Consider the following 24,430-nt stretch of genomic DNA (forward strand, 5'->3'; position numbering starts at 1 on the left):
CCTGGGGTAATAATAGTGACAATAGAAGAAAGAAATGTTAAGGATATACAAGAATGTTTTTATTGGTAAATTGACCGATTTTTGATGAACTCATTTGATTTTGATTTGTCTAGTAATATTTTAATAAAAATGGAAATTTGACATTGAACCTTTTTGATTTTTTTGTTTATTTAATTTTGACGTCAAAATTAATTTGAACTCTTGCATTTTCTGCTATTGTTAATTGAAAATTCTTATTACTGAGGTAATAAATAGTGACAATAGAAGAAAGAAGTGTTAAGGATATACAAAACTTTTTTATTGGTTAATTGACATATAAATTCATTTGCTTTTGATTTGTGTAGTTTTATTTTAATGAAAATTAATCTATTCGGGCTTTCGATTTGTGCTTAAATTTTTATTATACACAAAACATGTCTCTTACAAAAATCAAATTTCAGCTATATAAATTGTCCTAGTATTTTTCAATTCCTATTAAGAGAGATAAAATGCTATATATGTTTAAGTGTTGTATTAATATTTTTTCAATTAATTGGGAAATTTTTAGTTTCAGAACAAAACTAGCAAATATCAATTTTTTGTATAAATCAAATAAATTACTTGATTAGTACTGTAATCGTTAATTAGTTTCAATGTCAACATTGACGTTTTTTTGTATTTTTGTTACATAATCTAGAGCTGTTGAATAATTTCTTTAATACATCTACGAATGATTAAGTAGTCACGTTTTATGATTTTGTAGATTTTAACATTTCGTGCTGTGAGATAAATTAATATTTTTGCAAATCACTTCCCGTATACATTTTTTTAAGATTTTGTACAAGAATTTCAAATAATTTTGAATAATGATGCTTGTATCACGATTAACTATTGAAAATAAGATACTATTGAAACTTGATTGAATCTTGATTTTTTTTATGATTTGCCAAAAATTTAAATTTATTATAAATTAGTTGGGGTCAAGATTAAAAAAGCATCTGCGTATAAAATTGACCTTAAAATTAAATTAATTATATATGTGTGCTATTGATTACTAGTCATCAAATTTTTCTTAAGAAAATGTTTGAACCGAAAATTCAACAACCATTTGACATTCTATATGCATTTATTCGTTGCAGCAATGCCCCCAAAGGCTTGTATCGCTTGAAGTCATATTTACATCGTTTTTTTTTTCAAATAAAAACCGATATCAATACTGATTTATCATTGATTCATCGTTTGATTGAATGCACTATGAAACATACATTTACAAATAATTCATCCATCAAAACTAAATGTTTCATATTATCTAAACACGCGAATCGTGAATTATCTTTAGGTTATTCTATTGTATGATTTTATTAAATAGTAAATAATTACTTTTTAATTTATATTGGAAATTCATATCTTAATTATTTCTACCAAACGTTTTAATTTATATTAGAAATGTGTATGTCAATTATTTCTACCGAATGGTTTTTTGCAGTAAGTGTTTGAAAGATTTATCTCCAAGTATGTTTTTATTTCTCAAGAAAAATGAGCTCATTAAAAAGGAAATTACTCATCGAACAAAATAAAACACTTATGCTAAAAATAAGTACATTGATTTACTTATCATTATCAAAAACGGATGTTTTTGATCGTACCTTCTCTATATTCGAATAAGTGCACTTCAAATCCTCTTCTTCCCAAAAAACATGCTGCCAGAGAACCTACCTGAAAAATTCAAAAAAAATGTTATTAATACTTTTATGACTTGCTTCATAATAATACGGTTTGAAAATTTACTAAATTTAATTAAACTATTGCAAATATTATAAAAATAGATTTATAGACCAAATATTGGCTTGTTTTGTAAAAAACGACATTGTTGAAGAGAAATGTCCTTTTAACAGCATATAGAACTGTTATATTCTGATTGATCTTATAAATTGATTAATAAGGATAAAATATTTACAAAAAATATTTTATCCTTATTGATGATACTTGGGTCACTTCTTCTCGTAAATAGCTAAACCGATATTGCAATAATTTTTCAATCAATATTGATGGAAATCTTGAGGAAGATTGTTAAAGCATCTCGTATTATGATTAATTTAAAAATAATAATTTATAAGAAATTAAGAATGTAAAAATTCGAAATATTTGTGAGGATATTTAATAAACAAATCAGTGCATAAATAAAAATAGCATAATATTAAACATATATAATCGAGCCCAAGATTTTTTTGATTATACCATTAGTATATATGAATGATATTTTTGTATTTTAATTGTATTTCATAATTTATTATCTAATTATTTTTTATTTAATTATTATCTAATTTTATATTAATTCATTATATAATAACACAATTTTCTTAAAACGGTTTCTATATATTACAAATTTATTTCTGGTCATTCTGATAACATGGTAGAAAAAATTAATGAATTTTTAGGGTTTCAACAAGTTATTAATTTTAAATTATTTTTTATTTGCTTTGAATAGTATTCAAATATGATCAAAGTTTTGAATTTTCCTGATTAGAATCAGATCTATATTTTCAAGTCAAAACCGGCTTTACTACTGCTTGATATCAGGATGTCCTAGACGGGAATTAAAACTAACCCTTAAAATTTTCATACAACTTTTTTGTTATTTTTTATATTTCTTTTTTAAATTTATACTTAACACCAAGCTCATAGTATTCACATGTAATCTTGAAAAAATAATTTATGTTATTATTTGCTATCATAAAAATAAAATACACACGTAAAACCAAAATTTGCATAAAAAATATGTCATTAGCTTTACTCAGAAAACTAATAGAATAAATAAAATAATCTCTGACAGAAATTGGTTTTCACCAGAAATTCCGATTTGCTAATTTTATGTCTTATTGACATTTCAAGTCAATCTGAATCGCTTGACTGTAAAAGAATTATAAAATAGATTGCAAACAACGACTGTATTATCATTAATTCAATTTTAATTCTTTGCATGTAAATGAACATCTAATCTAAAATAATCCCTGACAGAAATTGGTTTTCACCAGAAATTCCGATTTGCTAATTTTATGTCTTATTGACATTTTAAGTCAATCTGAATCTCTTGACTATAAAAGAATTATAAAATAGATCACAAACACTGCCGATTCATCATTACTTCAATTTTAATTCTTTGCGCTCTCCATAGGGGCGCCACTAACTGTAGCACGTAAATGAACCCCTAGGTTTGAGAAATGATAAACCTGATCAATTTGAATATATGAAATGATGGGAACAAAATGTACACGTATAAAATATATTTCCAACAAAATCACAAACGTTTTCACAAAAGTTTTCATAAAAATAATAAAGAAAAAATTAAACGTTTAAAGTACATGTATTATAATTAGAGAATTAGTTCTTTAAAAAAGAGTAATGAATTTGGGCACAGTAAACCCTCTCTTGAGTGCGAAAAACACTAAAACAGAGTAAAGCACATTTGTTCTGTTAAGTAGATTTTTTTTTTAAAATTACTAACCAAACCTCCTCCAACGATAGCCACACTTTTGGGTTTACTTTTATTTTGAGTACTAACTACACCCATTTTAAACTATTTTTAAACAACTTCTAATTTTTTTTATATTTCTATTATTTATTATCACAGATACAACTATAAACAATATTATTTAAAAGAATATGTTAACAAATATTACGTTATTATTACGTCTACCCCGACCGAAGGCTTTCGTGATAATGGCAAATTACAATTTACATATGTCAGAATTTGCACTGATAATTGTCACAAAAACTGCGGATTGTAATCAGTGCTTGAAACTGACTAAAGTGATATGGACTTTTTTATAATTCTAGCCATATATAAGATTCGGTTTGTTAATGAAGGAAAATTCCGTACTTGAAATAATTCAGGTGAATTGGTAATAGAAATTGTGCGAGAAAGCTTCGAAGATCAACTTGATTAGATAGCAGAAAATTGAATGAAAATTTAATTGAATGATAATAGAAAACAGTTTTGTTTTGAAGTATTTTATTATGATGAACTAATTTGAATCTGAATTATTTTTAAAATTGGTTGTGAATTGTGAAAGGCTGAAATTTTGTCCTGAAACAGTTTTCATCAACTTCTCGATATGTATACGTCTCTTCGATACAATTTTCAACTGTTTATTTTGATAATACAAAAAGCCAATTTTCGAATAAAGTAGAAATTTAATCGTATTGTTAAATTATGGGTCTATCTTCATGTGAATTGTTAGTAACAAACTGTTCAAAAGCTTTGTAGTTGCTGTACTATTAGGCGTTCTACACATTTTACGTATGTTTTATAGATCAAAATGTTGCACTTGTGATAAGATTGTTATTAACGTTTGTGTGTTTTGTAGGTTAGTGTCTATGTGTATAACGCCTAAAATTTTTTTGACAGTTTGTTACTACAAATTTATACGAATATAGACCCGTAACAAAGCATCACCATAACCTTTCTATACTATTCTTACCCAAAATATACATATTTTAACATTAATGATTTATTATAAGTGAACCAGTTGTTGTAGTTCTTGAAATTGGTATATTTTGTGTCAAAATAACCTCAATCATGTATTTTTCATGCAAATATCAGTTTTACGTATACGTTTATTATGATAGCAATAATAACAAAATTTATAGATATTCATGAGCACACTCATACAAATTCATTGAGAATAGTATAAATACAATATCGTTTATATTGTTGTAAATTTTACTTATATTTATATAATTTTGTACGTTAATATCCTGATAATAATTTAATTCTTATTAAGAAATATGTTTTTTTCGTAAAAGAGATCGAAATATATTTTTTAATCGAATATATAGAAATCGAAACATATATTTTTTGAGAAAAGAACTCTAAATTAACAGGAAACATCCGAAAAAAGGTTATAAATTTAAGGTATGTCATGGTACCAATTTTTCTTATACTTATATTATTTTTTGTAATTTTTTGTGTACACTTGGTTATATTTGTCAATATTTTCAATTATTATATTTTCTATTTATTAAATTTCAAGGTATACATTTCATGTATTTGTGTGTGTGTGTGTGTTTGTGCGGATACAATTTTTCGTCGACCATATCGAGAACACGGATCAACCGATTTGAATGATTCAAAAAACGATCGATTCCTTTTAATGAGGAGACGTCATGATTAGTTTCTGGCCAAGGCAAATTCAGTCATTTCGTAGATACTGGGCAAAAAGTGCTAAAAACGGCAACTCAGTTTTTGAGAGAAAGGAGCATTAGATTTGAATGATTCACCAAACACTTGTATTAAAAGAATGACAAATTAATAAAAAAAGAATGGGAATGGCAACAGGTCCAGTGGTTTTGAAAATTCAAAAAAAAGTTAGAAAAATGCCATTTGGCGGTCAAAAATGACGAGTAGACATATGGATATCAAATTATCAAATACTTTATAGAAAATTCAATAAGTTATGTTTAATAAGTTAGAGACTAGGCTGCGAAGCGGCAATATTTCGTATCTAAAAAATTTAAAGTTGTCAAAAAAAATTAAAATATACAAAAATTGCAGGATGATGAAAAAAGTTAATTTTTTTTTTTAATTTTATTGAATTCTAAAGTTTTTAAAAACTTTACATTACAGTACAAAAAGTTTACAACGATGCACGATACCATGCACTACTTGTTGTAATTAAAATTATAAATTTACAACACTTAGTTAAGATTAGGGCTATGGTTTTTTAAGCATTTCATTTCAAAGTTTGAATTTTGCCCAAATTGACTTGTTTCGTAAACCAAGTGCCTATAATATTTATAAGTTAGCATTGGGTAATTATTTTTTTTATAAACACCATCAATAACATTTCCCAACTAAATAATCAAACGGCAGACTATTAAACCAATATTGTTTCAAAATCAGGAATCATTTCTGCCACATGTACCAACTCCCAATACTACTACATACCCGCTCCCCCACTCCCCTTGCCCCTCATCTCCTCCCGTCGCGATCCGTCGGTCTGCCGGCCGTCCAGGAATAGAATCATCCTGAGTCAACCTTCCTTCAGACACACGTGTCCCCAATATGGATCAGCCGCTCTCTTTTGGATGAGCGAATCTCAGTAGTAGAAACGCGGCCGCCGTGCGCGTAACTGACGAACCAGGAAAAGGGACGGTAAAGGGAAAGTCAAGGCGGTGAAGTGGGAAAAACGTCTCCTGATCTGGCCTGGTTACATATCGTCGTTAATAATCTCTTACCCTTTGTCCCTCTTACCAACTCCAAGGCGATGTGGACCAGACGCGGCCTGGTCTGGCTGCTGTTGCTGGTGACAATGTTCACCGCGGGCCAGATCGATGCCAAAAAGAGCAGCAGTAGCTCAGGGAAAGGGGATGATGTCAAGGCTGGAGCCAAGGAACCGGTTATTGAGGAGGTCACCTCGAAGCAACTGGAGAGGCTGCTGAACGACAAGGATTTTGTAGCTGTGTTTTGGTGTGAGTGCAGAAGGAATATGAAATTTATTCTGAATTGATGAGATAAAGTTGACTTTGTTGTTGCAATTTTGTGTATAAGTGATTTTCTAGTGACAAGTGTACAAAGCAAATGTGTCTGCGTTGTCTACAAGCCCTGACCTTGATGCCTTGAAATATTCTTGTTCGATGATTCATTAACCCAATTGGATTTTTTTTTCATTTTGCCAATATATGAGAATAGTCATAACTCCACGATTTATCATTATCTTATGCAATCGTTCTTAAATCTGATTCCAATTTTTAAAAAAATATAAAATAGATGATAAATCGATCTTTTTGGACGATGAGCGATTTTTCGTGATTTTGGTAACGACTTACTGGATATATATCTGATTCCAAAATTTCAAAAAGTATTAAGTAGATAATAGATGGATATTTTTGCACGACGTATAATCTACCGCAATTTTAAACCGAATTTCAAAAAAAAATGACAGGCCATTTTTCAAGATTCTGGTACAATTCATTCTGTGATTCTTATCATGATTCTTTTAGTGAAGTTTTAAGTAGTTTGAGTTTAAATTTTATTGAGCTTCATTATTTAGCATTTTGTGCTTTAAAATAAAGATAGTTCACCAGCTCTTCACATTAAAAAAAAAATCTTATGATATTTAAGACAAATTTTTAGTTAAATTAACTTGTTACACAATTTACTTCATAAGATAAAGCAAACACTTTTTAATTTTTACTATTATTATTTTAGTTTGCTTCTAATTTGTCGATATATGAAAAAAATCATAATTTTACGATAAACCATTTGGTAACTCCCATTGCATTTCTTGGTTCTAATTTTTTTGAAAAATTATATTAGTTTGCTTCAAAGTAAAGAAATATTACCATCATTTCTCAATTTTTTAAAATAGCCAGATAAATATTACCATCTTTGAGCAATTTTCTAAAAATAATAATTCAAATGTAACATTTCTTTTAAACAAGTTTTTGATGTAGTGTATCTCTCGCTTTATTGTTTTGTTTTTTGTTTCATTAATTTGCTCCGAAATAAAAATATCTCCCAATCTTCTCAATTTTTTTAAAATTAAATTTAAGTGCATCTTGTATTCAATTTCAAAGAAATTTAGAGTAAATTTTTTTTTTACATAATTCGTATTATGATAAAACTAGCAAAAACTACTTATTTTTAGTTGATTATTTTATCGTGATATTATTAACAAGTACTTGAAGATTTTTTTACTTTCTTGAGTTAAATTATGATATCGATTCAGGAGTTTTTCTTAAGTATTACATAATCATCAGCTGTTTTTCAAATTTTACAAATTCTGCCAAAAAATGTAACATTTTCATAGAAAATCCACACCAATTCTGATGAAAGTTTCACTTTATAGCAATCATGATAAAAAAATGTCCTGGTTTTGTTTGATAAACTCAGTTATCCCAGTTATATTAAAATATATCGCGATAAACATATAATAATTTAATATATAAATAAAATATAAATATAAATATTTAATTTAATCACTTTTGAGGAAATTTGCAATCTAAAATGGCGCCCCGATCCACCTCGATAAATCCAGTTAACCTACTTAAATTTTCGACATCAATCGCGTTTTGTGCTATAAACTTTACTTTATTTCATGGCTAATTTTATAAATAAAGTGCTGAACTAAAGGCCACCACATTCAATGTAGTGCGATCTGAATTTAATTTAAAAATAGTCCAAAAAGCCCACCTTACATAACATTCAGCAGAAGGCTTGTAAGTTTTCTCAAGTGTCTCTACTAAATGTGTTCGCCAAATATTCAACTCGAGCTGTTATATACTATCATGATAGTATATAGCAAAAAGTTATATATATTTAATTTTGTGTGTCTTACCAACCAGTATTAGAAGTATTTGTGTCTATTGTTGTGGATACAGGACGAGCTAGAAGCCTTGGGTTATTCTTAGGTTTGAAAAATTTCACAAAATCAGTTTGTTTTTTTGAAATTCGATCTAACAGGAGGAGAATGTAAGTCACTTTCTTATGAAACATACTTGATATATATATATATATATATATATATATATATATATATCTGTGTATATATTTGATGACATAGCACCACATATAAAAAGTAAAAATTTTAGAGAACATATTTTTTTCCATGTTTTGACATATTTTACGCCATCAACAGTGGGTATCATAAAATTAGAGACAAATTAAAAAAAAAACATAAATAAAAATAAATGTAGTGTTTATAATTGGCAGTATCACGTGACACTAAAACTGTGAGTGATTGTGTATTAATTAATTATCAATTTTGGGACTATAGCTTATTTTACTAGTAACAACGTCAGTTAAGTCGCAAAAGTTATATTTTTCTCAAAGCAAACAGATTTTTTCAAAATGTGTAGTACAATTACTATAGTTGATAATGAAAATAAAATTACTTTTTAGTTTTTAATAATAATTTTTATTTGACTATCTTAATTATCGTTTTCATTTGAGCCAGTTTCATCATATATATATTTTGATATTTACTATTTACTTACTATTTAAATTTGCACAAAATTGGTAAACCACAGCTAGATATAATTTAATTAACCCTGATGATGGCATAAAATTATATATCGAAACGTTTCGTGAAAAATTAAAAAATCTGTGTATCCCATATATGAATTAGAAAATTTTGAAAAAAGGATTATTTATGACTTATATCTTAAATGAATATTGTTATTAAATTTTCAAGCACAATATTTTTCTTGATATTTTTGTATCAGCCTTATTATCGAGCTGTCATTTTTATGATATTTTGAAATGAAAAATGAATTATTTTTTTGTCAATTAAGAGCATGCATTATGATCAATTAGAACTGAATAACCCGTCATTGTTGATTATTTTTCTGTAATATTATTATAATGCAAATACTGTACATACCATCAATTTTTCTTTTAATTTTTTAATACGACATAAGAAATTTAGGTACGTTGCCATAACTTGGCTAAAACATATATTTGTAATTAGAACTGAAAAGATAATTTATAAATAAAGAACGTTTTTTGCTTACCAATATTGCCCCTTGCCTACAAAATATTTCTTAATTTTATTTCAAGTATTGGTAAATAATTATTTTCATAAGTGTTGCTATCAATATCATCTTTTGCTCATTTTGAAAAGTAGTATGCACCACCTTCCAAAAATTTAAATCATCATAATATTTTACTCCTGAAATAATAAAAATTCAGAACTAAAATTATTATTGATTATCCTTCATTAGGAATGTAATAATATATTAAAAATCTACATTACGATGAACATTTTACTGATCTTATCTTATATTTTTTCATAAAGCTATCCATAAATATTCTACTTTTCTTATTTTTTTAATTTCTTATTACACATAGTTTGAAACTAAAAATTTTACAAAATTACATGGAGGTTGTATAAAATACTTGTGAATAAACAAACTTTTCAGCTAAAAGGCAAATATGAGAATTAGTTAAGAAAGTTCAAGTTTCAATAGTTTGAATATAAACTTGAAATATAATGGATCGAAAATAAATATTAAAATTTAGCATAGAATTAATTCAAGAGCGTAATCACAAATACTGTAAATAAACAATAATAAGTAAATTAAAAATCATCGAAAATTTTTCATACAAAAGTATAATGCTTCTCAAAAGACGAGTAAAGATAATATTAATCAATCGCCTTAAACATTGATGAACTAAAAAACCAATAATTAAATTTAAAAATTATTTGAGAGTGAAATTTGGATTCAAAGTTTAATTTCAATATTCAATTTGTAATAATTAAATTAAATTGTAATAATTAAACATGAGGACAATTAATAATTTTCTAACTAATATTTCAATTTGACAGATATGCCTCTTGGTTAAACAATGATTTGTAATAAATTCAGAGATTCTAACACAGAAAAATGTTATAAATAGTTAAATGATAATTTCTATGGATTCAAGTTAGTAAAAATTTAAAAAATCTTTTTATTTACTACAATTTATACTTGTTTCAGACAAAATTGTCTTTTCACCATAAAGTATCTTAGGATATAAAACAATTAAGCGACAGTAGATTTAAGCAATTGTACGAATGACACCTAGACAAATAATGTAAATCAAAAGCCAATAAAAAAAGTAGACGACAGTACTTAAAAGAATGTAGTTACTCATCTATTAACATTCTTGATGTCACTTTACTTTTTACTTTACTTTGACTTTACAAATTATTACTTTTTAAATGTATCAGAGGAGAACATGTTTATACTACAATAGGTCTAATTCGAATAAATTTCCATTTGATATTTGAATTTTCCCAGCCCTGCTCGTCCCCGATTGAGCAATCATTTGTCTGAGCATTTTCCGATGATGGCATTCGGCATTCGGCATTCAGCATTCAGCATTCGGTTCACTTGATACGCTCTCGAGGCGATGTAGATGTTGCAAAACGTCGTCTTAGCCCGACACTTCTAATTTTATAATTTTTACTGTTGATTCAAGCAAGCTCTAGCCTAAGAGGTCGCCTAAATAGAATAGAACGAGAGTCGGGTAACCAAAATATATTCTATTACTTTCAATCCACTCGTATAAATGATTCCATCAAAGTTTGAGAAAAAACATAAGTAAAATATTGATTGATAAAATTTTATAAATGGTCAAAATTACACAAGTATTTAAAAATTGACTAGTTCTAGTAACATTTCCGCGACATTGTAACAAGAAGAAACCCATAAGCACAATTTGGTCAGATGTTGAGCGTCATTGGCGCAGTCTTGCTGTCATCAATTCATATGTAATAAGAATTTTCTAGGTAATTTTATTGTGTTTTTGTGGACCTATTTTTTGATAATTATAATTATTTTTATTGAAATCAATGAACATATGCCAGTACTGGTAAATCTGTTTCATTTTATTGAAAAAGTTAGGTGTTCGTACTTCCATTATATATTTACAAATCACAAGACAAGTATCTTCTTAATTATAATTAAAATTTTCAGTTTAATTTATTAATAAACGTCAAAATAACAGGTGATAAAACAATAAATTTATCTAATTCCACTTACATTTGCAACAATGTATGCAAATTGCATTGTGATCGAAAACTAAACTCACATAATTATAATAATAATGATTTTACAATCTACAATAAATTATATTGTATGACGTCAAAATAAGGAAAATGCACACATGACTTTGCAACTAAATATTGCATTTGATAGTTTTTTCTGTTTTTTGATAATAGTGCACTTAAAATAATAATATATAATAATATTTAACACTTCATTTTCGCTCTCTAACTAATACAATCTTTAAACCTACATATGCTCAAAAAATGTTTTTGAGCATATGTTTTGTTTTGTATAATTATCATAATAAATTGTACGTGATATATTTATTTTGATTATTGATTCAAAAGGAGTAGTACATTCATATGAAAAATTATTTATTTAATATAATTAATATATTTTCCATTTTCTTAACTTAATTCTTCATTGTTATCATGGTGTTTTGCGTATCAAATATTCTTTCAGAATGCACAACTTTAACTGAAGATAAAACTCAGAATGATTTTCGAATTTCAATGCCTCACAATTAATCATAGAAACAAAAATCAGTTATTTAGTACGAATATCTATAGTAAATATGTAGCTATTTCTTAATATTTCTGCAAATGTATTGTAATTTCGGTGATTTCAAATAGTTTTTGGCTGACTTAATTTTGGTTTCTGAGTTTGTATCGCGTTAATAAAGAATTTTATCGCCGGTCTATTCTCGGTGGCTACCGCAAGAAATTTAAAGGATTACGAATTTCGGCAGAGTGGTTTACGAACCTGTCCTACTCCGAACCATGTTCATTGAGTCGTGCCAACTAAAACTAAACTGATATTAGTTAGACTGCTCATCGATAACAAAAATTGAAATATATACATATATAAGGTCGTAATATTTTAGTAAGTTCTATAAGACCATGATATATATCGCCAAAAAAAATTCTATAAAAATCGGCTTAAACTTTTTTTTAACAGTTACTTATAAGAAAACGATTCGGTAGATTTTCACCCAAAACTAATCAGTATCATTTCCAACTAATATCTTTTGAACAGTATTTGATTTTATAAACTTAAATTTGGACGAAAAGTTTAACACTTTTTTCCAAATTACAAAATAAACCGCTCGGCAGATCGTCGCACAAAACTGACAAACGATAGTCCTCACCGACATACATCGAATGGCTTTTAAATTTCTGAAATCGGTTCAGAAATTTAAAAGAGCAATCGTAGATGAAAGGTCTAATTTTGAAAAAAAAACAAAAAAATGATAGTGATTTTTTGAGTTGTCATTAGGCCATAATATTTTTGTATGATATATAAGACTATAATATCTACCAATCCAATAGGTACGTTATGTTTGGTCTTGAGAATAAAGATTGATTTTAAATTACTATAGGATCACTTGAGGATTTTAGAACTTTAATAATAACTTTATTATTATTAATATAATTTTCTGGTGAATTTTATCATAAACTTTTGATGCTTTTCATTTCTTCAACTGAATATATTTTTATTACAAAATTTAAAAAAATATTTACATAAAATGCAGTTTAAATTTGTCAAACAAATATAAACATAATTAAAAATAAATAATTAGGAAATAACTTAATCCCGTCAGCTTATAGAACACCAAAATCATTTCTGATTGCTATTCAATATATATCAAAAATATATTTATTTATATTAATAATCTATAATTAATATACTATTATTGATAATTTATAATAGTTATTTCTCGTATTAGTTAATTACTTTTCGTAGGGTAAGTTATAGCAATCGGAAAAAAATCTAAAATAATTTTTTTGCATATCTTTAATTGTCAAGCTTTCTGAACATTTTGGTATACCTTAAAAAATGAATGTATGTGTGTGTATGTTTGGATACATTTTTCCTTCTACGATTTTGTGAGCACGGATCCACCGATTTGAATAATTCAAATGCTTTAAAACATTATCTAGTTTGCCTAAAATTATTTGACAAATTATGATAATTTGTTGTGTTTAAAAAAATAGATTTTGAATTCACTTTTGTGTTGATTTTGCTTCAATTGCATCTTTTCTGATAAATGTACATGATTATTTAATCCAAACAACGTAAATCACTTGGTAAATTTTTATTACAAATTAATTTGTTTTGTTTTATATAGAATACAGTTAGTTAAATATCATAATTTTAATTAAAACTAAAAAAAATACTTTGTGTTGCCTTTCACAATATCGTACTAAAAATAAAACTTAATCATAACAGTTTATAAAACACCAAAGTCAATTCTAAATGTTGTTTCAAAAATATAAAAAAAAAAATAAACTATCGTTAAATCATTATTATGAATTAAAATTCATTGTTAACACGTTATTCGCCACGATAATATCAGAAAAATTTCATATGGGTCATGGTAATTTTATTAGATAATTTAGTCAAGAATTAACAAGAAAATTTACTGTATCACAACAAAAAACAATTTCAAAAAACTTCTGGAAAAACACCATTTTTTATGTCACATACATATGACTAATATGGCTCTACATCAAAACCATTTATTTATATTCGTTTAAATATGATTAAATTTTATTTCCTCCATCTACCAAATCGCGTCAGATATATATGTTAGGCACTTTTTAGCGTCAGACACATATGACTGACATGGCGATTAACGTGTTAAAATATCAATGAAATTACTACGCACTTTTCAGACAATCTTATTTTCCTGGCCCTGAATCGATTTTAAATATAATCGATTCATTTCAGTAAACGTTTCAAAATATCTTCAAACACAAACAAGTCAATTCTGTTCCAGAAATAAGTTTGATTTCTTCCAGAAATATATTCTTGGGCGTAAATTCACTGTCGTAACACTTCTTTTTAGCGGTGAGTGGCCCAGATTAATTAATGGTTGCTAATATTAAATCTGGCACGAAGATTTTGTATCACAAACTTAATTTTCAAACAAATCATGGAAGTTTTTTAAACTGCCAGTTAAAAAATTTCTGTTTGATTGTGTGCGAAACACGTGGAAGATAATTTATATCTGCTTTGATAGAGTTAATAGCTTAATTAATGTATATATGTATATATATATATATATTACTTTATACTGCCAAAGCTTTTATCAGTATTTGTATATAAGAAATAATTGTACAAAGTCTTTGGATATAAATGATACATTTTATATCTTAATATTTTGAGCACATGGTTTTGAATTATTTAGAAGAATATTAAATGCTATAATAATTTTAAACAAAACTTACATAAAATCATTTCGATGCAAATTTTACTTAAGCATAATTAATAAAAAATAGTTTTGGTTAATGAAAATTAAGTTTTAAAATTATTTATAACTTATGAATTTGTTATTTTTTGTTTTATATTATAGTTTGTAGGCTTAGTTTCTAAAATTAAAGAACTAACATAAAAATAATTACTAAAAATTACATTTTACTATTTTACGAGATTTTTCTGCTGATTTTACAATTTCACTCATCTAATTGTCTTTTACCAAAATAGATTTTTCAAAATTGCTCACACAAAAATTTGCCAAGTATATTTAGCTTTTGTCTGTGCAAAATATAAACATTAGAGTTATTAAACACAGATATCTTTTTGAGCAAATATTGATGTAACAAAATCTAAATGAGATAAATATTTGTAAATATTTTTATAATAAGCTATTAACTTTAATTATGACTGTAATGATTGAATTTTGAAGAACAAGTTATAACAATAACATTATTCTTTCATTAAGTTTTTGTGATTACATTTGAAATAAATTTTCTAGGCGTTTGCTATTTAAAAATAATTTTAATCGAAAACACATCTATAAATTATATAATTAAAAAAATATGATGATACTCAATAAAATCATTTATGTTTTTAATAAATTAGAGATTTTTGTCAATAGATATCTAAATTAAAAAAAATTATTAAGCCTGAAATGTTCTGACAGGAAAATGTTACTGTCTTAATTTTTTATATAGTTTTGAGTCATCATGCTTACTGAAATTTTCACATTTTTTATATTTATCTACAGTATGAAATGTGGAAAGTAATTATGGCCCTAAAAACTTAATTTCGAAGAACAAATTATAACAAAAACATTATCCTTTTTTCACATTTTTTATATTTATCTACAGTATATAATGTGGAAAGTAATTATGGCCCTAAAAACTTAATTTCGAAGAACAAATTATAACAAAATCATTATCTTTTTTTTAAGTTTTTATTTTGAATGCATATTACATTTTAAGCGATTAAAATAATTTTCTAGGCGTTTAAAAATAATTTTAATCGAAAACACATCTATAAGTTAAATAATTGGAAATTATGATGATAAAATCGTTTATGATTTCAATAAATTGGAGCTTTTTGTATATAGAATTACAAAATTTCATTATGCCTGGAAAATTTTGGAAATTGTTACTGTCTTAATTTTTTATGTAGTTTTGAGTCATCATGTTTACTGATATTTATCTACAGTATAAAATGTGGAAATAAATATTATAACTCTTATGACCGTTTTTCTGCTGAATATAATATTTTAACAATACCTTAAATTTTTATCAGGATTTTCAAATGTAAAATATATTTCTAGTAATAATAACTTCACTAGGAATAATAATTTCTTACAGATATAACTCTTTCAAATTAAGTAACATAGTCTCATAAAATATTTTTGATTATATTTATCTAGTTGCACTATTATTTCAAGACTTACAATTTCTGTACAATAATTATAAAATAAATCCAGACCATATGTTTCTTAATTAGAGCTTTTAATAGGTCATTACCATCAAAATCTCGAACTCCTTCTTTTGTAACTTTAGATAAATAGAGTTTTCACAACCATATGATTCTCTCTTCGACACTTAAATTATTTTTAGAAAACCTAGATTTTCTTGTACTGTTGTAATATTAAATGCAGAACTAATTGCTTGAAAAGTGCCAAGATGAAATCCAGAATCGATCTATAAAAAGTAGTAATTATTAGATATTTTAAATGTCAAGTATATTCAGTAATAACTTTTTTTATTTAATTATAACAATCAGAGTCAAAATGACTCTGTAAGATACAAAGCTGATGTACTAAGGAAACTATAATTGAAATAATATAAAAAATAAAATAAAAATGTTAGTAATAACAAATCATAACAAAAATTAAAACAAGAAGCTTCGCAAAAATTTTTTGCGTAATGTTATCAAGTTGTTTGAGGTAGGGAGACTAGGTATTGCAGTGGTGAACAAATTAAAAAAAAATGCAAGTCGATCCGACTTGTAGTTTTTTTTTTTTTAATTTGTGGCACCGCATTGAAAATATCAATTTGAGAAAAACGTATTTAAAGTTTTTAATATAATGTACTAAATACACCATTTAATTTAATGTACTAAATACACCATGGTGTTCAAAGATGCTGACACATTAAAAAGGACATGTGCATGAGATGTCATAATGAAAAAGAGAGCAGCTGGCATACAATAGCGATGAAAAAAAACGGTTTCAGAGGATCATACATATAGATATATATATATCTATAACTTCGTCAAAAAAATAGATATCGAGATTTTTTTTTAAATAATTCTAAGGTTTTTAGCTTTCATAATATCAAAAAATCTCAAAATCAAAAAAAAAAAAAAAATAAAAACCGAACAACCCCCTTAATACACTATTTGAAAAAGTATCAAATAATCCCTTATATTAGTCCCTCAATTATGCTTCTTTCTAAGAAATTAGTTTTCCTTGAACTTTTCAATCCAACTAAATCACAGGTAAATATTTGATTTAGAAATGCATTTTACTAAAAAGTCAAATATGGCATAATAAAATCTATCTATAAATACAATTGCATTCTACTATAAAAATGTAATCATATAAAATATTTTTATAAACAGACTGAAATTAAAAATTCTGCAAAGCAGCATCAAACATGCAGAACAATATGAGAAATATTCATTTGGATATAATAATAAATTTATTACATTGTTAAGTTTATTTAAACAAAATGTAGAGAAACACAAATTTTTTATTTTGTTCTGAACTCGCCATTGACAATTTTGTTAAGTATCATTTTGTTATTTTTACTTTGAATATCCTTTTCCAGAATATATGAAAATTTCTAACATTCTGGTTCATGGAAAGCAAATATATCTGTAGACGTAAACATATATTTTAAATGATGTATTGATATTTAAATTCGTGTAAAATGCCCATTTCTATTTATTTGGCATTTCAGGCAGCTAATAAATTTCAAAGTAAACTGTGCGTTTCTAAGTGAAAATGTATAATGATGTGTTCACATTTTATTTGTTTTCTCGACAGTGGTATTCGAAAAGATCATGTTTCGGTAGTAAAATAATTATAGCATGTAGTAAAAGTTGAAATTAGATCTATAACAATTTATACTTGGAAAATATTTAACTAAATAAAATATAGACTAAACGATAATCGTAAGAGATAATGTAGTAAAGTTGAAGTTATCTTTATTTAGAGATTGTTAAGAGAGCTTTCACTATAGAAGGTTAATGATTGATGTAATTGAATTTTATAAAATAACAAATAATTACGAATAAATACTACATATTTTTTAACATATTTTTTACCTGGAAATAGGTAGAAAATTCATAGAGATAAATAAATAAAGTTCTAATCTCAAGTACTACGATGATAATTTATTTTGCTGTAATGAGAGCTTGTTTCTGTCTTATTGCTCTAACAAATTGCATAACAATTAAATTTCACTTTCAATGAAATTTAATACATCTAAGAGCAATACCGCCAATCCTGGTGAATGATTCAGAATGACTTTAAAAGTTTTGGCAACATTCCATCGGCTAATGTGACTTCTATCTTGAATGATAGAAATATATAACACATGTCAAGAGCAACAGGTCGGGAAATCATATGTTATATATTGCTTTAATGAAATTCAAACAAAATTATATATATCATATTTAAATTGATTTTATATAAATGAGAAGAATTATGTGTATTTTCAAATTATTCATCAAGACGATTTTTTTTTTAAATTTTGTCACTCATTATATGGGTCCGATGCAGTTTCCATCTCGTTTTATAATTATATATTCATTATGTTAATTTAATGGATTAATATCATTATATAAATTTTGCTCTTACAGTCGTTTATTGAAAATTTTTAAATTTACTTTCATATGCTTTGAAAGAATTTGAAATCAATATAGATCTTGCTAAAATCAACTCTATAATCAAATTAATTCCTATCAGTAAATTTGTTTCTATGATTCCACATCCGTTTATTTATTTATAAAAACCAATTAAATTATTTTAATTTTTTTTTTACTTATTTATTATATTTCAATACAAACTACGTACTCACCCTGTTGCTATGAAGTATTTAGCAACAGGGTAAGTTATGTGAAAGCTTGAATTCAACTAAAGAGAAATAATTATATAAAATATATTAATAATATATTAATATAATATAATAATAATATAAAAATAAAAGTGAAATACTTGTAAAACAAAGTACCAAGAATTTGTTGTTTTTGTGACATTTTTGTCAAAAATATCTTTTGTTAAATTGAGCGTTTTTAAAGGAGTTTGATTAGGCAAAAATTGAGAAAAGCATCTGAACTCTTGTATTAAAATCCAAAGAACTCAGAGTGTTATCTAAGTAATAACGTTTAGTTTTTGACCATAGAACATTACATATTCATTACAATATCAACAATGAAATAAAATACAAGCCTCATTCCAAAACTCAAAAGTACATACTTAGGTCTATTTGTAAAAATGTAATTAAATTTAACTTATTAATGCAAAATATTTAGTGAAGGTGTTTAGTATAATAAATATAAAATAAATCCATAAAACTGGAAGGCACAAGGAGAAGTGTTTTGCACAATTGTATCTTTTTTATAATGAGGAACTTAATGTATTTTTTTTTAATTGACACGACATGTTTTACAAACTGAGCGTAAATAAAATTTTGGGTAAATAAAAACAAAATTGGCAAGGATCAAATTATTGCAAAAGCCAGGCAGATCATTTATTTCAAATCTGACAAACAAAAAAGCAAATTTCAAACCAGACAAATCTGATTATTTATTTCTAAGAAAGATTGTATGTATATGCATGTTTTTTTTTTGTAAAGATGTATATATGTTTGGATCGATAGAAAATTATTAGTTTTTGAAATAGTTAGCTTGAAATACCCTGGGGCCAATTTTCGGATAAAATATTTCTCTGTTCGATCGAGAGTTTGACATATAAAACCTAACTTCACATACGTGTTATCAAAGAGACATCAGAAAGATGCAGTCATAATAAAATTATTTGACGTTTGTGCGTTTTGTAGGTTAGATAATAAATGTGAAACAACTGATTGCACAGAAAATACATATATTTTTGACAGTTAGTTACTACCATCTTATACGAATATAGACCCGTGACATAGCATTACCATATCATTTCTAGTTGGCCCACTAATTATTAAATCTACATAAATAATAAACATTTGAAGATGATTTTGATGTACATGGGAAAGCATGTATATTTATTTTGATCGATTATGTTGTCGAGAAATTGATTATTTCCAACTTTACCAAAAGTTGAAGTTAAGAAATTTTTTTTTTTAATCTTTCAATACCTAAGATATGCGAGAAATGTTTATACAATGTATTATATTTTTGAGAATAATATTGTTTTGAATTGCTGTCATAATTGTTTCAAATTCTAATTTGCTTATGAATTAACTTACTCCAGAGCAACAGAATCGAAAATGAAAATTTTAGTTTAATCTATAAGATACCAATAATAAGTGCCATAGTATTTGAAAACATTTAGAATAGTTATTAATAATCTTCCATCAGTCTTTAGTAATATTGATTATTTCTATTTTTCGAATGTTTAATTACATTACGGAAAGTTCCATCAATTTGCCTTCAACTAGTTCATCATCAGTTTATAATTTCCAAAGCTCATGATTTTTTTAATATATCATTTTGCAAATGATTTTCAATTTGTATAAAAGATAGGTAATCTCATATAATACACAACATACCTCTATTATGATGATATTATAGAGCGCGTGCGTTCGTATTTCCCGCCCGGCCGATGCTATTCTGAGTTCGAGCATCTCCTAAATTGGACGCCAATGCCGCCGACCGAACACTACTAGACATTAGACACTCGAACTACTACTATTGCCGATCGGAAAAACATTTCTGATACTCATGATAATGAAAAAGGGGAAATTTTATTGTAATAGACTCACGATTTAGACTCGATTTGGAGAAATAATAAAGCAAATCTAATTGGCGATCTAAATACTATCTAAACACTATCATCTAAAACAATCAAACAACAAGACAATTGACGATTTTGTATCAAGTAGGGAAAAGTAGGGGGCGGACACCTAAGGTTATTCACAAATAAATCAGAAAATATTTTACGAAATGTTCATTAAATTATGATTTTTGTTAGATAACAAAGTTAGAAATCAAACTAATTTAACAAAACCGCAATCTTTGCTAAAAAGTAATTAATACTATCAATCAAGCTTTGGTAACAAAAAATATGATTTTAAACAGTGGCACCTAGTACCGGACATTTCAAAATAACCTGCATTGATCACATATGTAGCCATCTCCACACTTTGGAATGTTTGCACATGTGTCTTTGACGAATATTCTTAGATATTGCAAAAAAACACTATTTACCGATGCTCTCAGCTGGAGCATTCATCATAAGATTTTCATTCGTTGACTAGATAAACAAGAATGGGGGTATGTTGTGACCGTTAGCACTCAGACAGAACAAAATTCAATAATTGGAATAAATTACGTAAATTCTTATAAAAAATATCAATATGTTTACTGTCTGGCACAAAGGGACGACTTAGTGTCCGGTGCTAAGGGACAGACATTTTCGTTAATTTGGTGGCACCTACTAAAATTGGTTAAAAAATTTAATAATATTTTACCATTTTACGGATACCAATCAAGTACAACTTTTATATTTCCATGCCACTCAAATGTAAATGCATAAATATGCTAGAATTACTTCCATTGATATTTAGGTGACGCCGTGATTTTGCGCCTAAAACAGAAAATGGTTGCTCTCGCCGTGACCGTGTGCGTCACAGGCGAGGCTTGGCACGTGATCCGGTAATTGTGTGCCCCCCATGCCCCTTTCACTTGTATTTTGAAATGAAAAGATTTATACTCGCTTAAATAATACGTATTAAACAGAGTGTCCGTGTTTGAGCCGTCCGGCGTTACGGGACTTTCCCCTATGAGATCAATCTAGTGTCTATTAACAACTACAATGTGTAGTATTACGCATTAATAGTATTTATCTCATTTTAACTATATATTTATATAGAAATGATGGTGGACTCAGGCAGGTTACTGGTGTGTAAAAATCATATATAATTTCATTTTTTTATATTTTACTTTCCAAACTTCTGCTTCCACGTTTTCTTGGTCTGTTAATATTAAATCTCTTCTATCATAGAATTTTGAGTATGTTTTTGCGTAGTATGACTTGCCCAAATTACCAATTAGTTTCCTTAGCATCTAAAAAATGTACTCTTGTACTCTTGTTGATTATATTTAAATTTCAAGTACAAAATACATTATCATTATTTTTCGTTTACGAATCAAAATAGTTTAATAAACTTTGGAGAAATCCAAAATATGTCCTATCAAATAAAGAAAGATCAACATAGATTCTCCTGAATTTAACTCTCTAGTTAATAACGGGTTAAATCAATCAAATTATTTTTTTTTCTTTTTCTCAGATGCAAGGAGTTGTGTGACGTGCGACAAGGTGCTGGAGGAGTTGGAAAAAATCGACGACGACACTGATAAGTTCGGAGTTGACTTCGTGAAGATAAACGACAAACGACTCGCCAAGCAGTACGGCATCAAGAACTTCCCGGCTCTGACGTACTTCCGCGAGAAAGAACCGATCATTTACGATGGTGAGGAGGAAAATTATCACAAATTTGAAAAATCACTCCAATTGACGAAAGTCCACAATTAGCTTGAAATTTGATTCACCATCCAAATGAACTAAAGAAAAATTTGGTTTCAATTAGAATTATTAGCCAACTTAATGCAAGGCCAAATTATGATTCGAATTTGAATTAACACTCAATTTGTCCCAACCCTAATATAAGCTTCAAATTTAGAATAACATTCAAATTAATTTAATCAGTCCAATTAATCCACGACTCAAATCTGATTCTGAATTCCATTTCAAACGTATGACCAAATAGGCCAAAACTCGGATAAAATACAAGTGTTACCATAATGCTATGTCATGGGTCTATCTTCGTATGAGTTGGTAATAACGAACTGGTAAAAACCTATGTTATTACTGTGCGATCAGACATTTTCCACACAAAACCTAACTTTACGTATGTGTTATCAAGGAGACATAAGAAAGTTGTACTTACGAAAAAAGGGTTATTTGATCGTTGTGCGTTTTGTAGGTTAGATTTTATACCTAACCAACTCATACGAAGATAGAGAACATAGAATTATCATAATATTTCTATTTTATCCGAGAATTGGCCCCTGAATTTTTATTCCAATTTTAATTATAATATAGAATGATTATAAGAACTGATAGTATATACAATTTTAAAATATATATTACTCTGCTTCAAATTTGAATTCAGATATAACATATATTATCTGTTATTTCAACTGATTTATCAACAAAAAATCAATTTTAATTATACTTTATCAAAAATGTATATATGCTAACATAAGTCTACGACCCTTTTTCATAAATTTACTGAAATTTTAAAAAGACTGGCAATTCATTACAGTATTTGGAAATTATTATATCGATTGAGGATATGACTTTTAAAAGACTTCTGTAATGTTTTTGGCGTTAATTTATTATTTAAAATTGATTATTTTCTTGATCGATGTAAATACCATTTATTTCCCAAATTCGATAATGCAGATGAAATGAATGTTGGTCGATTTATCAAATTCCCCTCTTAATACTACATTTACAAATTATATTGAATTTATATGAAATTCATATCAAACTGTTAAACGGTCGAGCATATGACTTTTAAAAGCCATTTATAATGATTCTGGCGCTAATTAATTGCTTAAAATTGATTTTTTCTTGACCAATGTAAACACCACCTCAATACCACAAATATCATTATGGTCTTTATAAAATGATTTTTAAATTTTGACATATTTTTGTTACGATATATTACAATAACAAAATCTTAATCTAAAATTAAAAGAAATTCTTAATCCCAAAAATAGATGTTTACTCACAATCAGTAAATTGGATGCAAATTGTATTCTCAATAACAAATTCAATATTATTGTGTTTTGCTCTAAATATTATTTATCTTTGTAGTATTTTTTTAATATACGAGGTCTGTTCAAAAAGTACCCGGAATTTCGTTTTTTCAAAAAATATTTATTTATTCGTCTACATTAATGTGGTCCCCTTCAAAGTAGTCCCCCCAGATATAATACACTTATGCCAGCGTTTTTTCCAATTTTCGAAGCACCCTTGATATTCATTTTTGATATGTCCTTGAGCACTCTCAGCGATTTTCTTCAATCGAGGAAAACCGCCGTTCCTTTCATGGGTCTCTTCAACTTTGGGAATAGGAAAAAGTCACACGGAGCCATATCTGGTGAATTTTGCACTTTGCAACACTTTATTTCATTTTTTACGCAAAATTTAATACAAATTCTTTGACTTTTCAATTTTCCATTGTAAAAATCGCCGAGCTCAGAAAAACACGTCGAACCTTAGCGACTACCACGAAAAGTAAACAGTGAATATAGCTGAAAATTTCATCATACTTTAGGGCATGTATACCAACACCATAAAAAAAAATTGACAATCAGACACTCAGACCCGCGAAAATTTAATTATTAGTAATTCCGGGTACTTTTTGAAACACACCTCGTATGA

At 26.9% G+C, this 24,430-nt stretch overlaps 2 protein-coding genes across 2 annotated transcripts in view; one reads left to right on the forward strand and one right to left on the reverse strand.

The window, feature by feature from the left end:
- The window catches only part of LOC113385157 (kynurenine 3-monooxygenase-like), an 18,929-nt gene extending 15,365 nt beyond the window's left edge, over positions 1-3,564 (reverse strand). Inside the window, exons 1-2 of the mRNA XM_026622977.1 lie at positions 3,485-3,564; positions 1,626-1,695 (exon numbers count right to left, since the gene is read on the reverse strand). Of these exons, the coding sequence (XP_026478762.1) occupies positions 1,626-1,695; positions 3,485-3,550 (136 nt within the window). The 5' untranslated portion in view covers positions 3,551-3,564. The remainder of the gene's footprint in view (positions 1-1,625; positions 1,696-3,484) is intronic.
- A 2,681-nt stretch (positions 3,565-6,245) lies between these two features.
- On the forward strand, positions 6,246-22,510 carry LOC113386679. The gene is made up of 2 exons (XM_026624444.1): positions 6,246-6,450; positions 22,266-22,510. The coding sequence occupies exons 1-2, from the start codon at positions 6,246-6,248 to the stop codon at positions 22,508-22,510; spliced, it is 450 nt and encodes a 149-aa protein (XP_026480229.1).
- The last annotated feature ends 1,920 nt before the right edge of the window (positions 22,511-24,430 follow it).

Source organism: Ctenocephalides felis, unplaced genomic scaffold, assembly GCF_003426905.1.
Source record: "Ctenocephalides felis isolate EL2017-DRISC unplaced genomic scaffold, ASM342690v1 CF-g0.4_SCAFFOLD_03571, whole genome shotgun sequence".
Classification (NCBI taxonomy): domain Eukaryota; kingdom Metazoa; phylum Arthropoda; class Insecta; order Siphonaptera; family Pulicidae; genus Ctenocephalides; species Ctenocephalides felis.